This window comes from Poecilia reticulata, chromosome 11 (genome assembly GCF_904066995.2).
Source record: "Poecilia reticulata chromosome 11, P_reticulata-male-v2, whole genome shotgun sequence".
Lineage (NCBI taxonomy): Eukaryota > Metazoa > Chordata > Actinopteri > Cyprinodontiformes > Poeciliidae > Poecilia > Poecilia reticulata.
In genome coordinates this window covers 22622526-22640631 of record NC_088840.1, presented here as the reverse complement: position 1 = coordinate 22640631, position 18106 = coordinate 22622526, and the positions used below count along the sequence as shown (strand labels likewise).

General features: G+C 35.8%; 2 protein-coding genes across 3 annotated transcripts; both read right to left on the bottom strand.

Moving 5' to 3' along the window:
• Nucleotides 1–78: 78 nt before the first annotated feature.
• LOC103472555 (saxitoxin and tetrodotoxin-binding protein 1-like) lies at nucleotides 79–5319 on the bottom strand. Its single transcript, XM_008422261.3, has 6 exons — nucleotides 4109–5319; nucleotides 3884–4029; nucleotides 2494–2579; nucleotides 1518–1658; nucleotides 446–565; nucleotides 79–157 (listed from the first exon to the last, which is right to left on the bottom strand). Exons 1-6 carry the CDS (start codon nucleotides 4223–4225, stop codon nucleotides 120–122), a joined length of 648 nt encoding a protein of 215 aa, XP_008420483.2. The 5' UTR covers nucleotides 4226–5319; the 3' UTR covers nucleotides 79–119.
• Nucleotides 5320–5525: 206 nt separating this feature from the next.
• Nucleotides 5526–17713, bottom strand: vps45 (vacuolar protein sorting 45 homolog). 2 transcript variants are annotated; one of them, XM_008422263.3, is made up of 16 exons: nucleotides 17437–17713; nucleotides 16842–16976; nucleotides 16082–16142; nucleotides 15874–15953; nucleotides 15104–15172; nucleotides 14015–14056; nucleotides 13522–13659; nucleotides 12352–12462; nucleotides 11336–11470; nucleotides 10799–10912; nucleotides 10154–10321; nucleotides 9236–9394; nucleotides 9034–9141; nucleotides 8775–8896; nucleotides 8450–8581; nucleotides 5526–7756 (listed from the first exon to the last, which is right to left on the bottom strand). In XM_008422263.3, exons 1-16 carry the CDS (start codon nucleotides 17527–17529, stop codon nucleotides 7675–7677), a joined length of 1749 nt encoding a protein of 582 aa, XP_008420485.1. In that variant the 5' UTR covers nucleotides 17530–17713; the 3' UTR covers nucleotides 5526–7674. The 2 variants fall into 2 exon arrangements, with proteins under 2 accessions (XP_008420485.1, XP_008420486.1); XM_008422264.3 differs by lacking the exon at nucleotides 14015–14056 and having other exon boundaries at nucleotides 17437–17712.
• Between the last annotated feature and the right edge of the window lie 393 nt (nucleotides 17714–18106).

The following is an 18106-nucleotide window of genomic DNA, read 5'->3' as shown; positions in this document are numbered from 1 at the left end:
CTAGTGTATTAGCACAGATTCCCATCTGCACTCTGCAACAAATCGAGACATCTGAGAATGAATGAAACAACTTTAGTCTTCTTCAGATTAAATATATTTATTAAACCCTACATGTTGTGTCAGGCTTCTGTTTCTTCCTTCATTTCCAGGCAAAAATCTGCAGAGAAACAAAACACTTTTTTTAAATAATCTGCTTTATGATCCAAATAATGGCTGAAATTGAGGTTAAATTTACAGAATACAGAGATTAATGTCTGTGAATGAACATGCGTGTTGCTTATTTTTGTAATTTGATATAAAAGAAAACAGAGTTAAAATCTTCTCACCAATTACGTAAAACAACGTCACAAATGTTTGGCTGTTATTTGGCTTCTATAACGACTAAAACATGAACTTTGAAGTATGTCGCCCAGTTTCAGATAGTAACTTTAGTCATTTTCCTGACCTGCCTTCCCGTCGTAGCGGAAACTCGTCCTGACGTTGAACTTGAGGCACTCGGCCATCCTCCTGTGTTCGCTCTCAGCAGCTTTCAGCTCCTCAGCATCCAGGTGTTTCCCCTCACTTCCTGTTTCACAAAAAATGACAGGAAGTCAGCATCCTCTCTGCAGACAGAGAATAAACTCTTTGTAAAGTAGATATTAGAGATTTGCAATGTTCTGCTTTGTTTTGTTTTTTAATTTAAAATATTTTTTTGTTTTGTTGTGGTTTTCTAACAGGGAGCTTTAGATTCTGGGTTTGACAATAAGGAGCCTGGAAGGAGCAGTGCGGATCACGGTGTTTTAGGACCGCTGTAGATAGAATAAAAAAAGAAAAATGTTGCCAAAAATTCAGAAAACGTTTTGCCAAATGTTTTGGGCAAAAATATTTCTGAATTTGTCCTTTTCCCCCCACAATTTTCTAAGATTATTTCTAGACCAAACAAGGACATTTCTGAGCTCCAAAAATTCAAAAAAGTAAAAAAATGTACGATTTGTAATTTACGGTAAAATACCAGCAGCTGTGGTTGCCAGAGTTTTACCATATTCACGTAATTTTACCATAAATACGGTGAAATTCTGGCAACTACAGATAAAATATGGATTTAACGTATTTATATTTATAATTCTAGCAACCTGCTGGTATTTCACCGTGAATTAGAGACGATTTTCTTTTTTTACAGTGTGTCAGTATGATTGAACTTATATTTGTTGTAATTTTGTGCAATATAAGTGAACTAAATTTATTTTACTTATTTTTTAGAATTATTTATTTACATTTACACACTTCCAAACAAAACAGCACAGGTATAGGTAATTAAACCGATTTAAAAAAAAACATTTCCCAATTTTATTGGTTTCCAAAGCTTTCTATAACCTATATGCTTTAAAGACAGATTATATTAGTCCTAACAGAGCCAAAACATCTTGTCTTCAAACAACTGATAATTTTGTCTTATTTTCCAACCAGTGTGGAGTTTTTGCAGATCACAGATCAGTTTTAATCTGGTGTCAGATGAATGTTCAAAGTGTTTTCCTTACTGTAAATGAGCAGCATCCTCCCCGGCGTACCCGCAAACACTCCGCGGTAGAAGACAAGCAGGCAGTTCGGACAGGCCTGGTGGACGTCCGCTCGACCTTTGTCATCGTATGGAGTCACCACACCGCCAAACTCCCGCACGCCTTCAAGGAATCAGCAACAATAACATCCCATCAACCGTTCCCTCTGTGCTGATTGGATTTCCTTCAGGGGTGTCCAAACTTTTAGTCCTCGGGGCCAAAACTGTAAAATTTAAACTATTGGCGAACCACAAGATTCATTAAATTAAAAAGGCAAATTTCATTTATTGCCATTTCTTTGTTTGTTTTACCTGCTACAAAATAAATTGAGCATAACATAAAAATGGCTTTGGACTGATGCCTCATGAGAAGAAAAACAGAATATTTCCAAATGTTTTGTGTTATGAATAGTATTTTTGACTTGTATTCTGGGGCCAAACACAATCATTTCAAGGGCCACAAATGACCCCCGAACCACACCTTCGACACCCCTGATGTAACTTTTATTAATATTGTTGCATATTTATTGAAACTGGCACTGTGTTGTGACAATTTAGTATGACACTGACAATCTGTGAAAAGATAATTGTTTATAAAACTGTTTTCTATCAAACTACTGCAGTCATTATTGAGATAATAACTCTGATTCTTATATATGTATATTCCCTTTCTGATTCTAGAACGTTTCAATCAAGAAGGTAAAGACTCCAAGAAACAACTTTAATATTTTAAAATTAAGAATATCTTGAATTTACAAGATTTTCTCTCCAGGGGGTTCATTATACATAAAAGTGCATCATCTACCATCTCCTAGCTTGATGCTTGAGTTAGCATATTGGTTGTTTACAGGGACAGATTGTTATATAATTATTATTATATTAGGGCCGTTGCTGATAAAGCCATAAAAGTATAAATTTAACATATAAAAGTATAAAATTAGAGCTTGTTCAACACTGACCATCAGCATCCAGAAGGAGCGTGTGGTTGGATGTCTCAGGATCTGGGACCGACAGGTTCCCACGGAAGATGAGACAGTTTCCAGCTCTGGAAAAAATAGAACAAAATTACATTTGAACCAAATAACTGAACCTTAGAAAGTTACAGAAAGCAGATTATAGAAACCCGGGATCTGGAGGTTCAATAAGCTATAGATGAAAGTCAAGAATTTTAATTTGAGTTACAACATTTACTTCCCCTTTGGTATCAATAAAGTATTTTAGAATTTGAATTTACTGGGCCTGGGTTCTTAGGTAACGGACTGGGCTCTACTGGGGTTGCTAGGTAACAGACTGGGCTCTACGGGGTTTGCTAGGTAACGGACTGGGCTCTACTGGGGTTGCTAGAGTAGACTGGGCTCTACGGGGTTTGCTAGGTAACAGTCTGGGCTCTACTGGGGTTGCTAGGTAACAGACTGGGCTCTACTGGGGTTGCTAGGTAACAGCTCTGTACTTTCTGATTTTGAAAGATTATTGAATCGGCTCAATTTCCAGACACCAGAAAACATAAACTTACTGCCAAAAAATGTCAGGGTGTTTTATTTTAAAGTGCTTGGGTTGATTTTAGAAGCTGTAGAAACCAAAATGGAAGAACAAAAAAAAAAAAAGTGAAAAATGTCCCTGGTAAGTAAATATGACATGTAACGTGGCTCCTACTGTGTTTCCATTAACCATATGCAATCTGACATTTTGAAAATACATTTGCTAAATGGAAAGAAACTAATTTAAAACAGCTCTTATTTTTTGATCAAAAGTTTTGGTGTGATGAAAATTGCTAAAAAAATAAAAATAAAAAGTCAGAAATTTTGAGATTAATCACAGAAAAATTCTTATTTTTTGTAGAAAATTTCAAAAATTTTCAACTTTTGAAACTCAGAAACTTCATTGGTTTTTCTAGAAAATTTCTGAGATTAATCTAAAAATTTCAGATTTTTTTGTCTGAGGTTTTTCTTTGTTTTTTTTTCTATTCCTAAAGGCCTTAATACGCCATCGTATATATTCTCTACACTGCAAAAACACAAAATATCACCAAGTATTTTTGGCCTATTTTCTAGTACAAACATCTTAAAACACTTGAAATAAGACAAAACTGTAAAAGTAAAATTTTTGCAAACATAATGAGCTTGTTTTAAGTAAATAAATCCTTAACATTGATTAAATGAAATAATCTGTCCATGGAATCAGTTTCTTTCTTAAGTAATTATTTACCTAAAACAAGCTCCTACATTGTGATGAAAAGTTACTTGTAAGCTAGTTTTGTCGTATTTGTCTTATCTCAACTGAAAATACTTATTTTGTGTTTTTACAGTGTAATAGATTCAGAATGTCCAGTTGAGCCCGGGTTAAACTCACACGATGTTTCGCTCAACAAACAGGAAGCTCTCGTTGTTTTCTTTGAGCTTCAGCTCCATGACGGAGCTGTTGGCGTTCTTCATCAGCTCCTCGCCTGCTGGATAGTCGGCTATCGCCTGAACCAGAACCCACCGGACCTCTGTCAACTGGAACCAGAACAAGTAACCAATCAGGAACTCTGCTGAGACGTCTGATGAGTCAAGATGTTCTGGTTTGTGATCTCACCTTGGGTAAGTCCTGTCGTTGCAGCTTTGGCGGCAGGTTGCATTCTTCAGCAGCGCTGCAGCTGAGCAGCATCAGAACCAGCATCAGAACCAGAGGTCCAGTGGCGTGAAGCTTCATGGTTCAGGGAGAGAAGTGACTGACTGAGAGGCGTCTGGTCATAAAGCTGGACCCACAGCGAGTCCAACACGAGTGTTTACTCTCAGAGAGGCAGGCAAACACTCTGACCCACTCACTCCCACCAATAGCAGAACCGATCAATACTTTTCTTTACAGGTGGATACTTCTACGTCATTCCTGCATCTCTGCATTTCAGGAAAATATTTTCTGATTCCAGTCTTGCAGATATTGTTCAGATCTTGGCTTTTATTTCAGCTTTCCTCATTCTACACTGTAAAAAATAACGTACTGATTCAACTTGACTCTTGGTTCCTTGTTGCGGTGACTCAGATAAGTTGCATCAACTTTACATTTTACAGACATTATTTTATTCAACTCAGGAAAATGTTCAAAATTATTGTAATAAATGTAGTTAATAATTTCTTGTAAAATTTTCCTACCCATTTTTTAATCTTGTAAGCACTTCAATGAATTGTATTTTTTGAACACTTTTGAACCGTATGTGTTCCTGCAGTTTTTTCTCTTATACTGGATTAAATATACAGCTGTCTTGAACGTTCCCATGACTTTATATTGTTTTTCTCTTTTTTTTTTTCATTTATTTGGGTTATTTTGTTAAGTATTTAAGATATTTAAAACAGCTTCCAACATGACCAGTTGTAATATTTTTAATTTTGAATCTTTTTATTTTTTTATGTAATTATTGCATCTGAACTGACAGGAAATCTCTACTTTCTTTATTTCACATTTCATCCATTTAATTCAGTTGCTTAATTTTCACTCAGTCCCTTCACCTTTGACCTCCTTTCAGTCTTTTTCCGGTGGATTCTTGAACTTTAGTGCTTCTTATCTAGACTCCAGTGTTCACCTTTTGTACATTGCATGGTAAATATGTGAACAGATCGATATTTTCGTTTTTAAATCATTTGGAGCGGTTTTCTATACTATTCAAAGTAAACTTAAGTTGCTTATTAACAGAAAGATGAGAAATGTACGTATGGTTACAGAGCAGTCCACACAAACATTATTTTAGAAAAACAAAATACTTTACAGCAGAGAAGACAAATAAACTTGTTTTGCATAATACCTCAATCAGATACATGGATACTAATGATTAATAGTAATACATATTTAATATGTGGTGAAAGCAACAAAGAGTTTTCTGTTGCAATATACCTGATCCAACTTTAAAACCAAATTAAGAGTTAAACAAATATATTTTAAAATACATTTTAATATATTCACCAGTATTACACATATTCCAATTCATTTCTGGTACAGATTCAGATTCCAAACACAGTTTCAACTATGTTTTTTCTTTTTAATAGTAATCCTTTAAAATTCACATTCAGTCAGAAACATGTAAAGGAAAACACTGGAAAGTTTAAGGATGTAACAAGAGAATCACTGCATGACAGAAGCAAAAAAAAAATTTCCTTTAAACCAAACAGATGAAAAACTGCACTTTAAATCGAGGATAAAAAGCTCCAAGAACCCTAATTATATAACCACTGCTTTGAAAATATTTATAAGACTATATCAGTTGATTATATCCTAATTAGATTTGAAGATAATTTCAGGTTTCTGGTCTGTTACAGTACACAATGTCAAGTCCTGGCAGCAAGAATGCAACTGCAGAGCACATGCTTGAGTTACATCAGTAACAAAAACCTCTGCTCTGGAAAAAATAGGTTAGAGCAAACATTTTTATTTTTATTTTAATCTTGATGCTAAGAAAAATTATTCAATGTAGGTAGAAAGTTGACACGATTACTTTAGATATGCTAGCTAGCATTAGCACAGCGGCGCAGGTAGCAGAGTTTGAAAACCCTCAAGCATTTCCTCAGAGATTGCAGCACTGTTTAGATACTAATCAAAATATACTAATCAAAATATTATCAGCCGTAGACCAAAGATAGAAAAATAAACATGTTTATGAATAAGCTTGAGTTAGCAGCATTGAAGCAAAGCCATCTGCTACACGAAACTAAAAACTATCGTTTCTATTGCCTCATGTGTTCTAGGATTCTTAATATGTTTACAAAAAGTCATAGCTTCATAGTTTTGGCTCTGTTACAGAACAAACAAAGAAAAATGTCTTATGTTTCACGTGAAAATGAAACAATCTTCACATGTTGTTATCCACTAGTTGCTACAGTCATTTTCACAGCTGAAATGTATAAGCAGTTTTTCTTTAGGTTATTAAGATCCTTAAAGAAATACCTCTAGCAAAAGTCCTGCTGTTAAAGAAGACAGAAATAAATAGCATATTTTAAATGGAATCTTAATGATCTATTACGTTTTACAAATAAGCTAGCATTAGCACTGCAGCACCGCTAGCTAACTGCAAAGCTCTCAGAAGCCATTTCCTCAGACATTGTAGGATTGTTGAAATCCTAATAAAATATTATAACTAGCAGAGCTACTATAAATAATAACACATGCTGTTAATATGTAATGTAGCGCTAGCACTGAGCTATCTGCTACAGGAAGCTAACAAAGTAGCACTTAAGAATGAGCGACTCCTTGGTATGTTTGAAACTTTTTTAGATATTTGTAGATTTGTAGCTTTGGTCATGCAACAACATATTGCAAAATAAAAAATAAACGTAAAACTTAATTTTCAAAAGGTGTTACAGCAGTCAAGCTAGTGCCTACAAGAAATAGAGCATTTTTAAAGTTTTAACAGTTGGAAATTGCTGAGATGCTCATAAAATGGTTCTAGAAATAAAGAGAAGAGTCAAAACAAAAAATAACTGATCCGAAACTGAATCTTTACATGCTGTTGCTGCTACAAGCTCGGTGTTAGAATTGCAGCACAGCTAGCAGCAACAGGAATTCACAAAAGCAGCAGTTAAAGGTTCATGAAAATTTGCCTTTCTTGTAGCAACACTTTAGAAAGACAATCAGTGTGTTCAGTAGTTAGCCTTTGTTTTCCTGAGAATGTTGCTGCTACAAGGGATTAACAAACGCAAATATAAAAGTTCTTGTTTTGTGTTTATTAGTTTTCCAACAGTATCACAAACCTTTAAAGGTTATTATTTTTAAAGTTTAGACTGTAGCAAGAATTAAGAGGTCTGTTTGCATCCTTTTCTTTTCCCATGTCATATATTTTAAATTAAATGTATTAAAGTCAATATTGTTTTTCTTGACTTTATTCACTTTCGATGAGCTGAATCAAGACTCTGACAATGAGATGGATTTTCAACCATGACCAGAGTGTACTGTTACAGACCTAAAAACAAGATTGTTCCCAAATCCTACATCTTTCCTGATTGAGTAGCTCTTAATTTGCCAGTAATGGGGGTTTGTTAAACACAAACCCGTTGGTATTTAAAAAAGACATCCAGGTAATTCACAGATCTCTGGAAGCTCCTCTAAATACCGAAATAAACAAGCGGAGGGAGAGATGAAGTTTATTATACAAGAGTCAGAAGCAGAGTTAGTGTTCATCGCCTGGTGGAGTGGCGTCCACTTCCCTGTGCTCTGTCACCGCTGTGACCCGTCGCCAGCATCACCTCTTCAAGAAAACTGGAGAAAAAAAGCCATCAAAAAAAGTTGAAATTAAACTGAATATGTATGAATGTCTAATTTATGTGTCCACTGCATCTCAAAATAGAAATAAAATTATGTTTATATGTAAATGCTGCTACATATATAGGTCAAAATTGGTTGATTCATTTGCCAAAGTAAATTTGTTTTCCTCCTGCTGCGCTTGGCAGTTGGTGGTTACCATAGAAACCAGTAACTGACAGCTCTGCCCCCTTTTTTTTCTGTTGCCGTCGGTAACTGTGGGGCAGAATCTGTTGAACTGATGTTAACTTAATTATTTTAGTAAATACAGTGAATCTGGCTGTGTCTGTTGTGAAGTCAATCTGCTGGACCTGAGATGATCAAAGAACGGTTAAATATACATAATAATAACAGTAAAATGATCGAAGCTAAGATGCAGATTCAGACATTTTTAGTACTGAAAATATTTGGCCTTTCTTCTGGCTAAAACAACTGAAACAAAATGTCCTCCAAAAAAGTCCCTGTCCAAAAAACTACATATCTAAGAAGGCAAAATCAGAAGATTGTCTGTTTATGCTTCTTTATAACTACACTTAAACATGGAGTTCCACAAGGATGAGTCCTTGGGTCCTCTTTTGTTTAATTTTTTACATGCAGTGAAGTGAATCTAACTAATGAAAAGATAAAAATCAGAGTATGAGCCTCTGATACCTCTTAGTGTTGTGGATAGCGCTTCCTCCCAGCACAATCCGAACCCCCGGAGTGTTACGATTCAGGTTGTAAACAGTCAAAGCTTCTTCATACGTCGCTCCACCGATCAGGAACACCATAATGTCCTGAGGCCTGAAACATGGTTTCAAAACGTGACTTTCTGGAGAAAAATATCTGTGTATTTTATAAAGGTCTATTTTCATTCCCCTGCTCTAAACTCTTAATATTTCAGATGTAAAGAAAACAAATCATTCAAAGCCAAAAATGAAATATGTGAATTTCTATCTGTGAGAGTAATTTCTGTAAGGATTTCCAGGTGTGTTACCTGTCTCTCAGGCTGCTGGCTCCCAGGTACGGGAACTGACTGTCTTTGAGTCGACCTTTAATCAGCTGATCCAGAGTGTCGTGCAGCAGAGGCTGATGCTGTGTATACACGTTCTCTACGCCCTGAGAAATACATCAAAACACACAGTAAAATGCTGTTTTTTCTCTGAACCCTGCAGTAAGCTACATGCTTCTTCAGGGTTATCTGATGAAGTAAGTAATATTTAAATAACTATTGAGATCAGATGTGATTTTTTTACCTTTAGTCCTTTGAAAAACTGTTTGGTGATGGCGACAGCATCCGTCGGTGTGATGAGGTCACTTCCTCTGATTCTCTTCCCGCCGTACTCCACAACTGATTGAACCATCTGCAGCAGGAATGCACATCGTAAAGCTTCAATCTGCCATCCAGAGGCCAAAATCAGTAAATACATAAAAATAAAACCAAGAGGCTGTGATTACCCTGCGGTAGCGTTCAGACACTCCCTTCCTGCTCAGCTCCTCCATCAGCGACGGGAGGATGCTGCTGCTGTGGCGCTCATACCTCAAAGCGTAGAGCATGACGAGACGGACGGCGTCCAGCTCCGAAACCCGAGGATTCTGCAGCAGCCGCCGAACGTTCTGACAGAAAAGATGTCTTAAAGGTGACCTACGCTTCTATGGACTACACAAAACATGTCCGTTACATCTTCTGCACACAATCATTCTTAGATAATAAGACTTTAATCTGATCAGTTCTATTTCGAGCTCCTTTCGGAATGAGCTGTTTTAGAAAAGCATTAGTAAACCCTCCTGCACAACCAACAAGAATACAGGACGTCTATTCTGAATGGCAAAACAACAACACTTGTCTATACCAAGCAGTCATTGTACAGCAAATGCAGAGGTAAAACCAGCTGACCCAACATTCTGGAACTCTGTTTCGGTTGCTAGGTAACGGGTTGGCTCAGCTCAGGTTGCTAGGTAACGGCGCAGTGCCCATGGAATGTGACAATTTTATTAAAGTTCAATTCAAAAATACTTTATTGATCTCAAAGGGAAACTAAATAAGGTTACGCATCATAACAAAAGCAGCAAAGTGTAAAAAGAATTGGCAAAAATCAGTACAGCTACACCGAATCCAAAACAAGAAGGAACAGTTGTCCAAAAGCAGAAAAAAAAATCTCAATAAAGTACAGAGCTACTCCAACAAGGTTTATTTCCAGACACCAAAAAACATTAAGTTATTGTCAAAAAAATCTTTAAAAAACTTTAAAGAGCTTGGGTTGTTTTCAGAAACAGTTGAGATTGAAACGTTCCAAATGTGAATTGTGCATTTAACCTTCTGCTCTTCTTTAGGTTTCTGATTAGAGACTGAGGTGAGATGATGAAGAGAGTTACCTGCTGAGCGTTGGAGTGGTCGTTCTGACAAGCCAGCTCCTGCTCCACCTCCGACACCTCCATCAGCTGCCGCTCAGACACCAGGCGGGAAAGCTCCCCCACCACCGTCACGTGCTTCGACACGGTTCCCGACATCTTCTTAAACTGAGGGTAGTTGTCCACAAACGCCTGGAGGGTTGAAAAAAATAAAAAATCTTTGGCATCAATAAAGTATTTTTGAATTTACCGGAGCCTGGTTTTGGTTGCTAGGTAACGGGTTGGTCTCTGCTGGGGTTGCTAGGTAACGGCGCAGTGAGTGCTGATTTGTGGCGATATATTCGAAATGTTTTTGAAACGGCTCAATTTCCAGACACCAACAAACATTAATTTGTTGCCAAAAATCAGCTGGGAGTTTTTCGAAAATTTTCTAGAAAAAAGTCAGACTTTTTGAGATTAATTTCAGAAATTTTGTAGAAAAAAAAAAAAACAGAAAAATTTCTGAGTTCGAAAAATGTAAAAATTTTCAACTTTTGAAATATTTTTTGGTGGAAATTTTATCTTTTTTTTTGTTGTTGTTTTCCACCTACATTAACCCCAATATAAAAGAAAGAAAAACATTGGATTCAATTGTTTTATTTGAGTTTTTTCAACTCAATAAATCCCAACCTTCATGTCAGAAATGGACTCCAGCTTCTGTTGCTCTTTGGGTTTCTTTTTCTGGAAATCTTCCATCAGGTTCTTTATGTTGGTGCCGATTTCCCCGAAATTCAGGTACAAGTTCTGTAAACAGAAATATGGAACAGAATACAAAGTTGAATATTTTACATGATGATTAATACTAAAGATCTCTACTGGAAGTGTTAGTTAAACCATTAAAACACGACAGAGACTCAGAAGGAATGTCTACCCAACTCAGAGAATTTAAAGGGAAGTGACAATATTATTACTTTACTCTTATGTTTTTTTTCTTAGCCTGGCCCTTATACTTCATCGTATAAGAGAAACCTAAATGACAATAGAGACGTAGAAGCTGCCTTCAAACAACCAAAGCAACACGATAAACAACAGAAACTGTCAGAGTTTCAGACACACTGTTACTTTTGTTTTGTAAACCAGATTTAAATTTAATCAGCTTTAGGTGTGAGAACTCAGAATTAGCTGAGCGTAAACAGGAAGCCGTCACGTTTTTGCTTCAGGACTCACGTTGGCGTAAAACTCGTCGTTCTCGGCGGACAGCACCACTTCCCGCAGGTCTTTGCTGATCCCCGGGACTCTGGACAGGTCGATCCGGTTGTTGTTCAGACCCAGCAGCTCGTGGACCATCGCCTGGTACGTCCACTGCGACACACCGACCGGGTCTCGTCAGCAGGGCGAACATTTACCACAAAAACAAACATCCCAGCAGCACAGTTCATCCCCACTGTTCATATCTTCACAAAGTAATGAGGGGATTCAACACATTTATGCCCACAAGAGTTAATAAAACCATGTACATTTTAAAAAGGACCTTAAAAAATTCAATAATAAATCATAAAATAATACTGAATTGGTGGAATTTATACTTTAAGCGAAGATTGTTGGATTGTTTTTAATTTTCCTTGACACAGTTGAAATTTTGTGTTTTCATTTTGTTGTTTGTGTGTTTTAAGGTATCTCATTTTGTCCTTTTTCAATGTTTCTAAAATTTAAAAATTGTTGAGGCGGTAGATTTGAATTTTATAGTTTGATTTTGTTTCTCTTTTGTAATATGTGTAAAAGTATAATTTTATTATAATGTTTGTGGTGTGGATGCCAGGAAGAAGAATCTCTACTATGACAGAAACTAAAGAGGATCCTTAATTGAACAAATAAATAATTATTTTGTAATTGCTTACAAGTTCAAAATAAACCCAAATGTAAATTAAAAAATGCTTAACTGCCATCTTGATCACTTTCCAAACCAAAAATATCCCATATTGAAGAAAAATTTTCCAAAATGATGTCATAATCATACAAAAAAATCAGCTTTTAGAGACATTTTTATTTAGCTTCAATATTTAATAATTAAGCTTGTTAAATGGGTTTAATTTAATTTCAAAGATGGGTTTCAGAAACAGAATAAAGTACAAGTAAAAATCCTTTAAAATTAAAAACCCCTGTTTCTTGAGACAAGTTTAAAATAAACTTAAATATAATTAAATAAAAGCTAATTATAGAAACACATGTGTGTGACTGGTCACCTGGTTGAGCAGCGGTGTGATGGCGTCGTCGCTGCGGTCGAGGATCAGCAGCAGAGGAGGAACTTCAGTCTTCCTGAAGTCAAACAGCTCATATTCCTTCGTGATGATTTGCTGAGAGCAAACAAACAACATTTAATGATCCAAATTACGTTAAGTTCACAATTTCAATAAAAAAGAGAAAGAGGAGAGTGTATTTTCTATGTTTTTCAAAATCCACGAGAAAACAAAAAAAAATTAGCTTATTTTAAGTCCTTAATATTGATTAAAAAGTACTAGGTCCACTGGCAGATTACTTCACTTATTTCAGAATCAAGGGGCACTAAAGCCGTTACCTAGCAACCACACCAAAGCCCAGCCTGTCACCTAGCAACCACAGACAAGCCCAGCCCGTCACCTAGCAACCAGTTCTAGTTCCACTGGCAACTAATTCACTTTTAACAAAACATTTTTCTCATGTTATAAGTTAAATAATCTGCCAGTATCAATATTAAGGAACTACTGACTTAAAACCAGCTCCTATTTTACTGAAAAGTTACTTGTAAGTTAGTTTTGTTGTGTTTCAAGTACACCAAGATATTTGCACTAGAAACTGGACGAAAAATATTTGGTAGGATTTTGTGTTTATGCAGTGTGTCTTGCTTGTGTATTTGTTAGTAACCTGCACAGGATGATATTCCTTTGTTTTATTTTTCACTGAGTGTGTGTGAAACATTTGGTTCTCTGTTGTCAATACGAAATTAAAATAAAAAAGTAAAGTGCATTTTTTCTAACCAAATCAACATAAAAGCTCTTTATTTGGTTGTAAATTTGTTCTTTTAGATTAATGAAAAGGAAAGAAATCTGGAAACTAAAACATATTTATTCTTGATTTTCTATTTTCTGTACTTTTCCAAACTTAAGTATATTAAAAAAATCTAATTCCATACTTTCAATGGGCAATTTGTTCAACTGTGGTTGTTTTAAAATGTGCTAAATAAAGTCAACATTTTGTAGGAATCAGTTTTCACTTTAACAAAGTGTTTTGTTGGTTTTTTTGCAGTTTTTTGACAGAAAATGCTAATTTTTTTTGTCGTGGATGATTTGTAAGCAATGAAAAGGGAAAACAACCCAAATAGGAGGAAAACAAGTTAAAATGTAACATGGAGCGTGAAACGCTGTTGCGGTGGAAACCTTGACACTTTCTGCGAGGCGTTTGGCCATGTCAGAGGACAGCTGGTAGCGGATCATTGGACATTTCTTCAGAGCGAGCAGGACGGAGGTCAAACCCTGCGTGCAGCGCGACAACATGGAGGGTTCCCAGGTCCGACCCTGAAACACAAACAGGTTCTCAGAGAGACGCCGTGTGAACCAACCGGACTGTAGCGACACCAACCAACAGCCCATCAATCAGAACCGATCCGTTTCACCCAGTTTATTAAACAAATCAAATGTTAGAACCATTTTCACTGTCAAGAAGAATCAACCACCACCAGCAGGTACTATCAAGACCTTTCTCCTGAGGTTCATAAAAATCAGATGAAGGTTTGATTCAAACTGCTGCTGCGAGCAGGGAGCTAGCTGCTAGCTAGCTGCTAGCTCTCTGCTGCTAACAAAGAGCTAGCTGCAGCAGTTTGTTCGTTTTCATCAAAACGTTCTTAAGTCAGAATCAGCAGCTCTCACCTACCGGGAAACGGTTTCGGCCAGATAAAACCTGATCGGTGCGTCTCTGGTCGAGAAACAAAGATGGCGAACGTAAACATGACAAACATGTCAAAGCAACTCTCAAATACATGGATGGACCCACTTTCCAACAATTTAATAAAAGTATAAAACTTCCAGGGAAGATTATTCTGTTCTGAAGAGCATTGGGATAAAAATAAATGCTGCATTTTGAAGATTTTTCTTATAATCATTTTTTCCTTTTTTATATTAGAAATACATTAAAAGATGCAAATATTTCAATTCCTATTTTACATAGAAAAATAAAGATTTCATTGTCTGAAATGCAGTAACAGCATTCCTTTAGTGAACATTTGGTCATTTGTAGCAAAGGATCCATCTGCAGCTAAAAAAATACTTTTAACAGCAACATGAAACTTTATTTTTACAGAATTAAAACCAGGTGAAGCTAAAACTGCCTCCTGAGGAGACCTGGGTAGAACATATTTACAGAAAAAGTTTTTTTTTTATCTTAAAAAAAACCTTTTTACAGTTTTTGCTAATAAATGCTCTGAATATGTTCTTTTAATAAACAGGCTTTCTTGAGTCTGAATACTTCAATTAATGATTAATTGATTACTAAATTAGTTGACAATTATTTCAAATACCAATTAATCACAATTAATCCTTCCTAAAAAATTCTCCCGTCTATTTGTTCTCTCAGAAATCCATCTTTGTTCATCTTAACTGGCTCACATGGACCCAAAAAGACCAAAATTTTTATTACTAAATGATCCAGTTTTGGTGTCAGACACCAACATCGACACAAACTGTGATCCAACAGGAGTTCTGACAGCCGCCCAATTGAACCAGAACTAACATTTCAGATAAAATAAAAACTTCTTTTCTGTTTGATCACTTAAACTTGTGACACTAAACGCTCCACAGTTCATGGAATTTCAATCCCAACAAAAAATAAAAACAATATTTGCTCACGCTTACAATACATTGACTGAAATTGTTTATGTTTTACCTTATCATTTATACATTTTCTCTCCTTGTTTTGCTTTTACTTGTCTAATTACATAAAATATAAGCGTTTCATCTTTCTTACCCGGGAAACTCCCTGCAGGTTGAGAGAAAACAGGTGAGGATTCACAGCGATGAAATCTCCATAAAACTCCTGCAGAAAAACACAAATTTGGTTTTTTATTGCTCATAAACAGCATTTTCAGATAGTTACTTTATTCTGTTTTGCACACAGAAATAAAAATGATTCCACAAACCAAATTTTCCATATGAGAACATGTTAAAAAAATGTAGTTTGCACCAAGAAAATAAAACATAAATGGAAGACGACTGCTGTGAAACACACGGTAAGATAAGATATGATAAGAAAAAAATTATCCTTTTCTTATAAACCGTCTTAGGAAAACCACTCAGGAGCTCATGTAAAAAAAAGTTTCATGTCAAATAGTGCAAAAATAAAAATATGTAATCTGATCAAGAAGTAGGAAACTTAAGCTGTCATGGCAGAAACAAATTAAACAAAATAAAAAAACAATACCGTGTAAAAATATAAATACGTCAATATATTTATATAAAAAATACAGATGCGTGTATATGAATATACACACACACACAAATATATAGATATTACATATTATAACACTAAATTGTCTCAATTTCTGAAGACAACTACAGTCCAGAGTTAATCTAGAAAGTGTTTATTTCTGAAAAAAGAGGTCATTTTTAAATATTTTTAGCAAACTACAAATTTGACAGACCATTTATAAAATCTAATTTATAGTCTGTAGCTGCAGCATCTTTTATGTCTGTAAGTTTATAAACATTAGAGTAAAGCTAAAATGCTTCAGCTCTCACCTGGATTTCAGCCACCACTTCCTGTTCATCTGCCTCGGCCAGAGCTTTGATTTCACTCTTACTGATCACATTGCTGAAGTCTGAAACAGACACAGCCACAAACCTTAAAGGAACAGCAGCGTTGATTTACAGGAAACTAATAAAACAAGCATCTTTGTCACATCATACTCAGCCTAAAGCATCTCAGTAAAACCATCGGCTGACGTACAGATGAAGTAAACGCTGTACTTTGGTCTTCTTAGCTCCTGGATTAGATGCTGCACATTCTCCTGCAGCAAAAACTAATGTTAGTCTCCTTTTTATGAATTTAATGTTGCAACATGCAGCTGTTATTTTGTACATTGTCTTTACAGTATGACATGAGACAGATGAGCTCCTCTCCCAGTGTTCCCAGTTCTAACTAGAAACAACCAATCAGAGCCAGAAGGCGGGTCTTAGTGCTGTCAATCAGGCCTGTGTGCACGCCACAGATCATCTGTCTCATATTGCGCTGTCACAATAACAAATTTTACTGGATGATAAATAGTCTCAGTGATAAATGATACTATTGTTGTTTTGAGATAATTTTCAAATAATATAATGCAAAAACGAATTTTCAAAGATAAATGAACTTTAATTCCTAATGAACATTTAACACTGTAACTGGAAGACACTTGAAATATTCAAAAGAATAAATAAAAACAACAAATAAAATGAATTATGAAGTCTCTGTAAACAAAATAATCCTTCAAAAAAGGGATAGACGTGATGAAAACACCAGATTGAAGAATTTTATCATCCAGTTTTTGGTGGAAAGAGAAATGATTGAGTTTGTTTTAATTTATCATGTGATTAATTGGTTTATAACGTATTGTGACAGGCCTAACTGTCATGTAGTGATAGTTTTAACAACAACATATTATTTATAAAAGTTAGATACTGCGGCTTTAAAGACCGTTTGCTCAGACTGGTGGAAACGGTTTGCCTACCTTGGTTGGACGAAGGAAGCAGATGGCCTTCAGGTGCTTCATGCTGTCTCTGCTCTGAGAGTCGATCCGTTCAAACAGGTAAACCTCCTTCTGCAGGATTTCAGACTGGGTGTAAACCACGCTCACTATGCTGGTCTGGAAACACAAACATGTTTTACTCTGAGGTAGCCAAAATAAAGGCGGACAAACAAGGGCTAATCAGATTACTGAATTAATCAGCTAATTTTATAATCAATTAATTGTTAATTCGGGTTTACAGGCTCAAATAAAGGCAATTTGCTGAAAAAAATAGAAACATATTCAGAGAAGATATTAGGCTAAAACTGTGCAATACATTAATACAGATAAAAATAATCTTTGTCTGTAAATATGTTTGACCCAAAACTCCTCAAGTGGCATTTTGTTCAAATTCTGTATAAAAAGATCAACAGGGCCACCACACAGAACCAGAACCGACGCTATGTAGTTGCTTCACTGCAACACCACGACTCTAGAGTTACACAGTAATACTGCAGGTCCACACAGTACCAACAGATACCGGACTGTTTTAGTCCCCAAAGCTCAGACGGTACCACATCAGCCAGCAGGCTCTCACCGTCTCCTTGTCCATGAGCAGGACCTTCATCCCGGGCCCGCTGTTCTCGATCATTTTGGAGATGTACTGCTTCACCGCGAGCGTCACGTTCATGATGGCGACGCTGAGACACAACTGCGACAAAAACAAACAAATAAAGTCTAAACCAGCGGTAAAATGCCAGCAGCGCCCGTTCTGGAAGCTCTGTATGTCTGGTTTTTGTTGTTGTGAAGATCTATCAGCTGAGCTCTTGAGGCAACACCAATGCGATCTTCTTCCGGGTATCTGACGTCATTACGTACCACGTATCTCATTGTTTGACACATGCATCGGTGATGGAAAACGCGGACGAAAGTTATTGAATGAAAGTGAGGCAAGACTTTCTTTAGGAAAACTTGTGATAAAAACTCAGTTGAATATAAAAAGCTTATTTTAAATTATTATTTACTGATTTTTTTTTTTTTATCATTTATTTAGTCAATCAGAATTTGACTTGGTAGTTTTACACCAGATATGTATGGAGAGCCGTTACTATGGAGAGGCATTCTATGGAGAGCAATTTCAGCCAAAATTAAATAAATAAATAAATAAATGGATTAAATAAATAAAAAATGAGTAAAATAAATCAATAAATTAAGAAAATTAGTGAAATAAATACAAAATTAGTTAAATAATTTAGCTTTTTCAATAA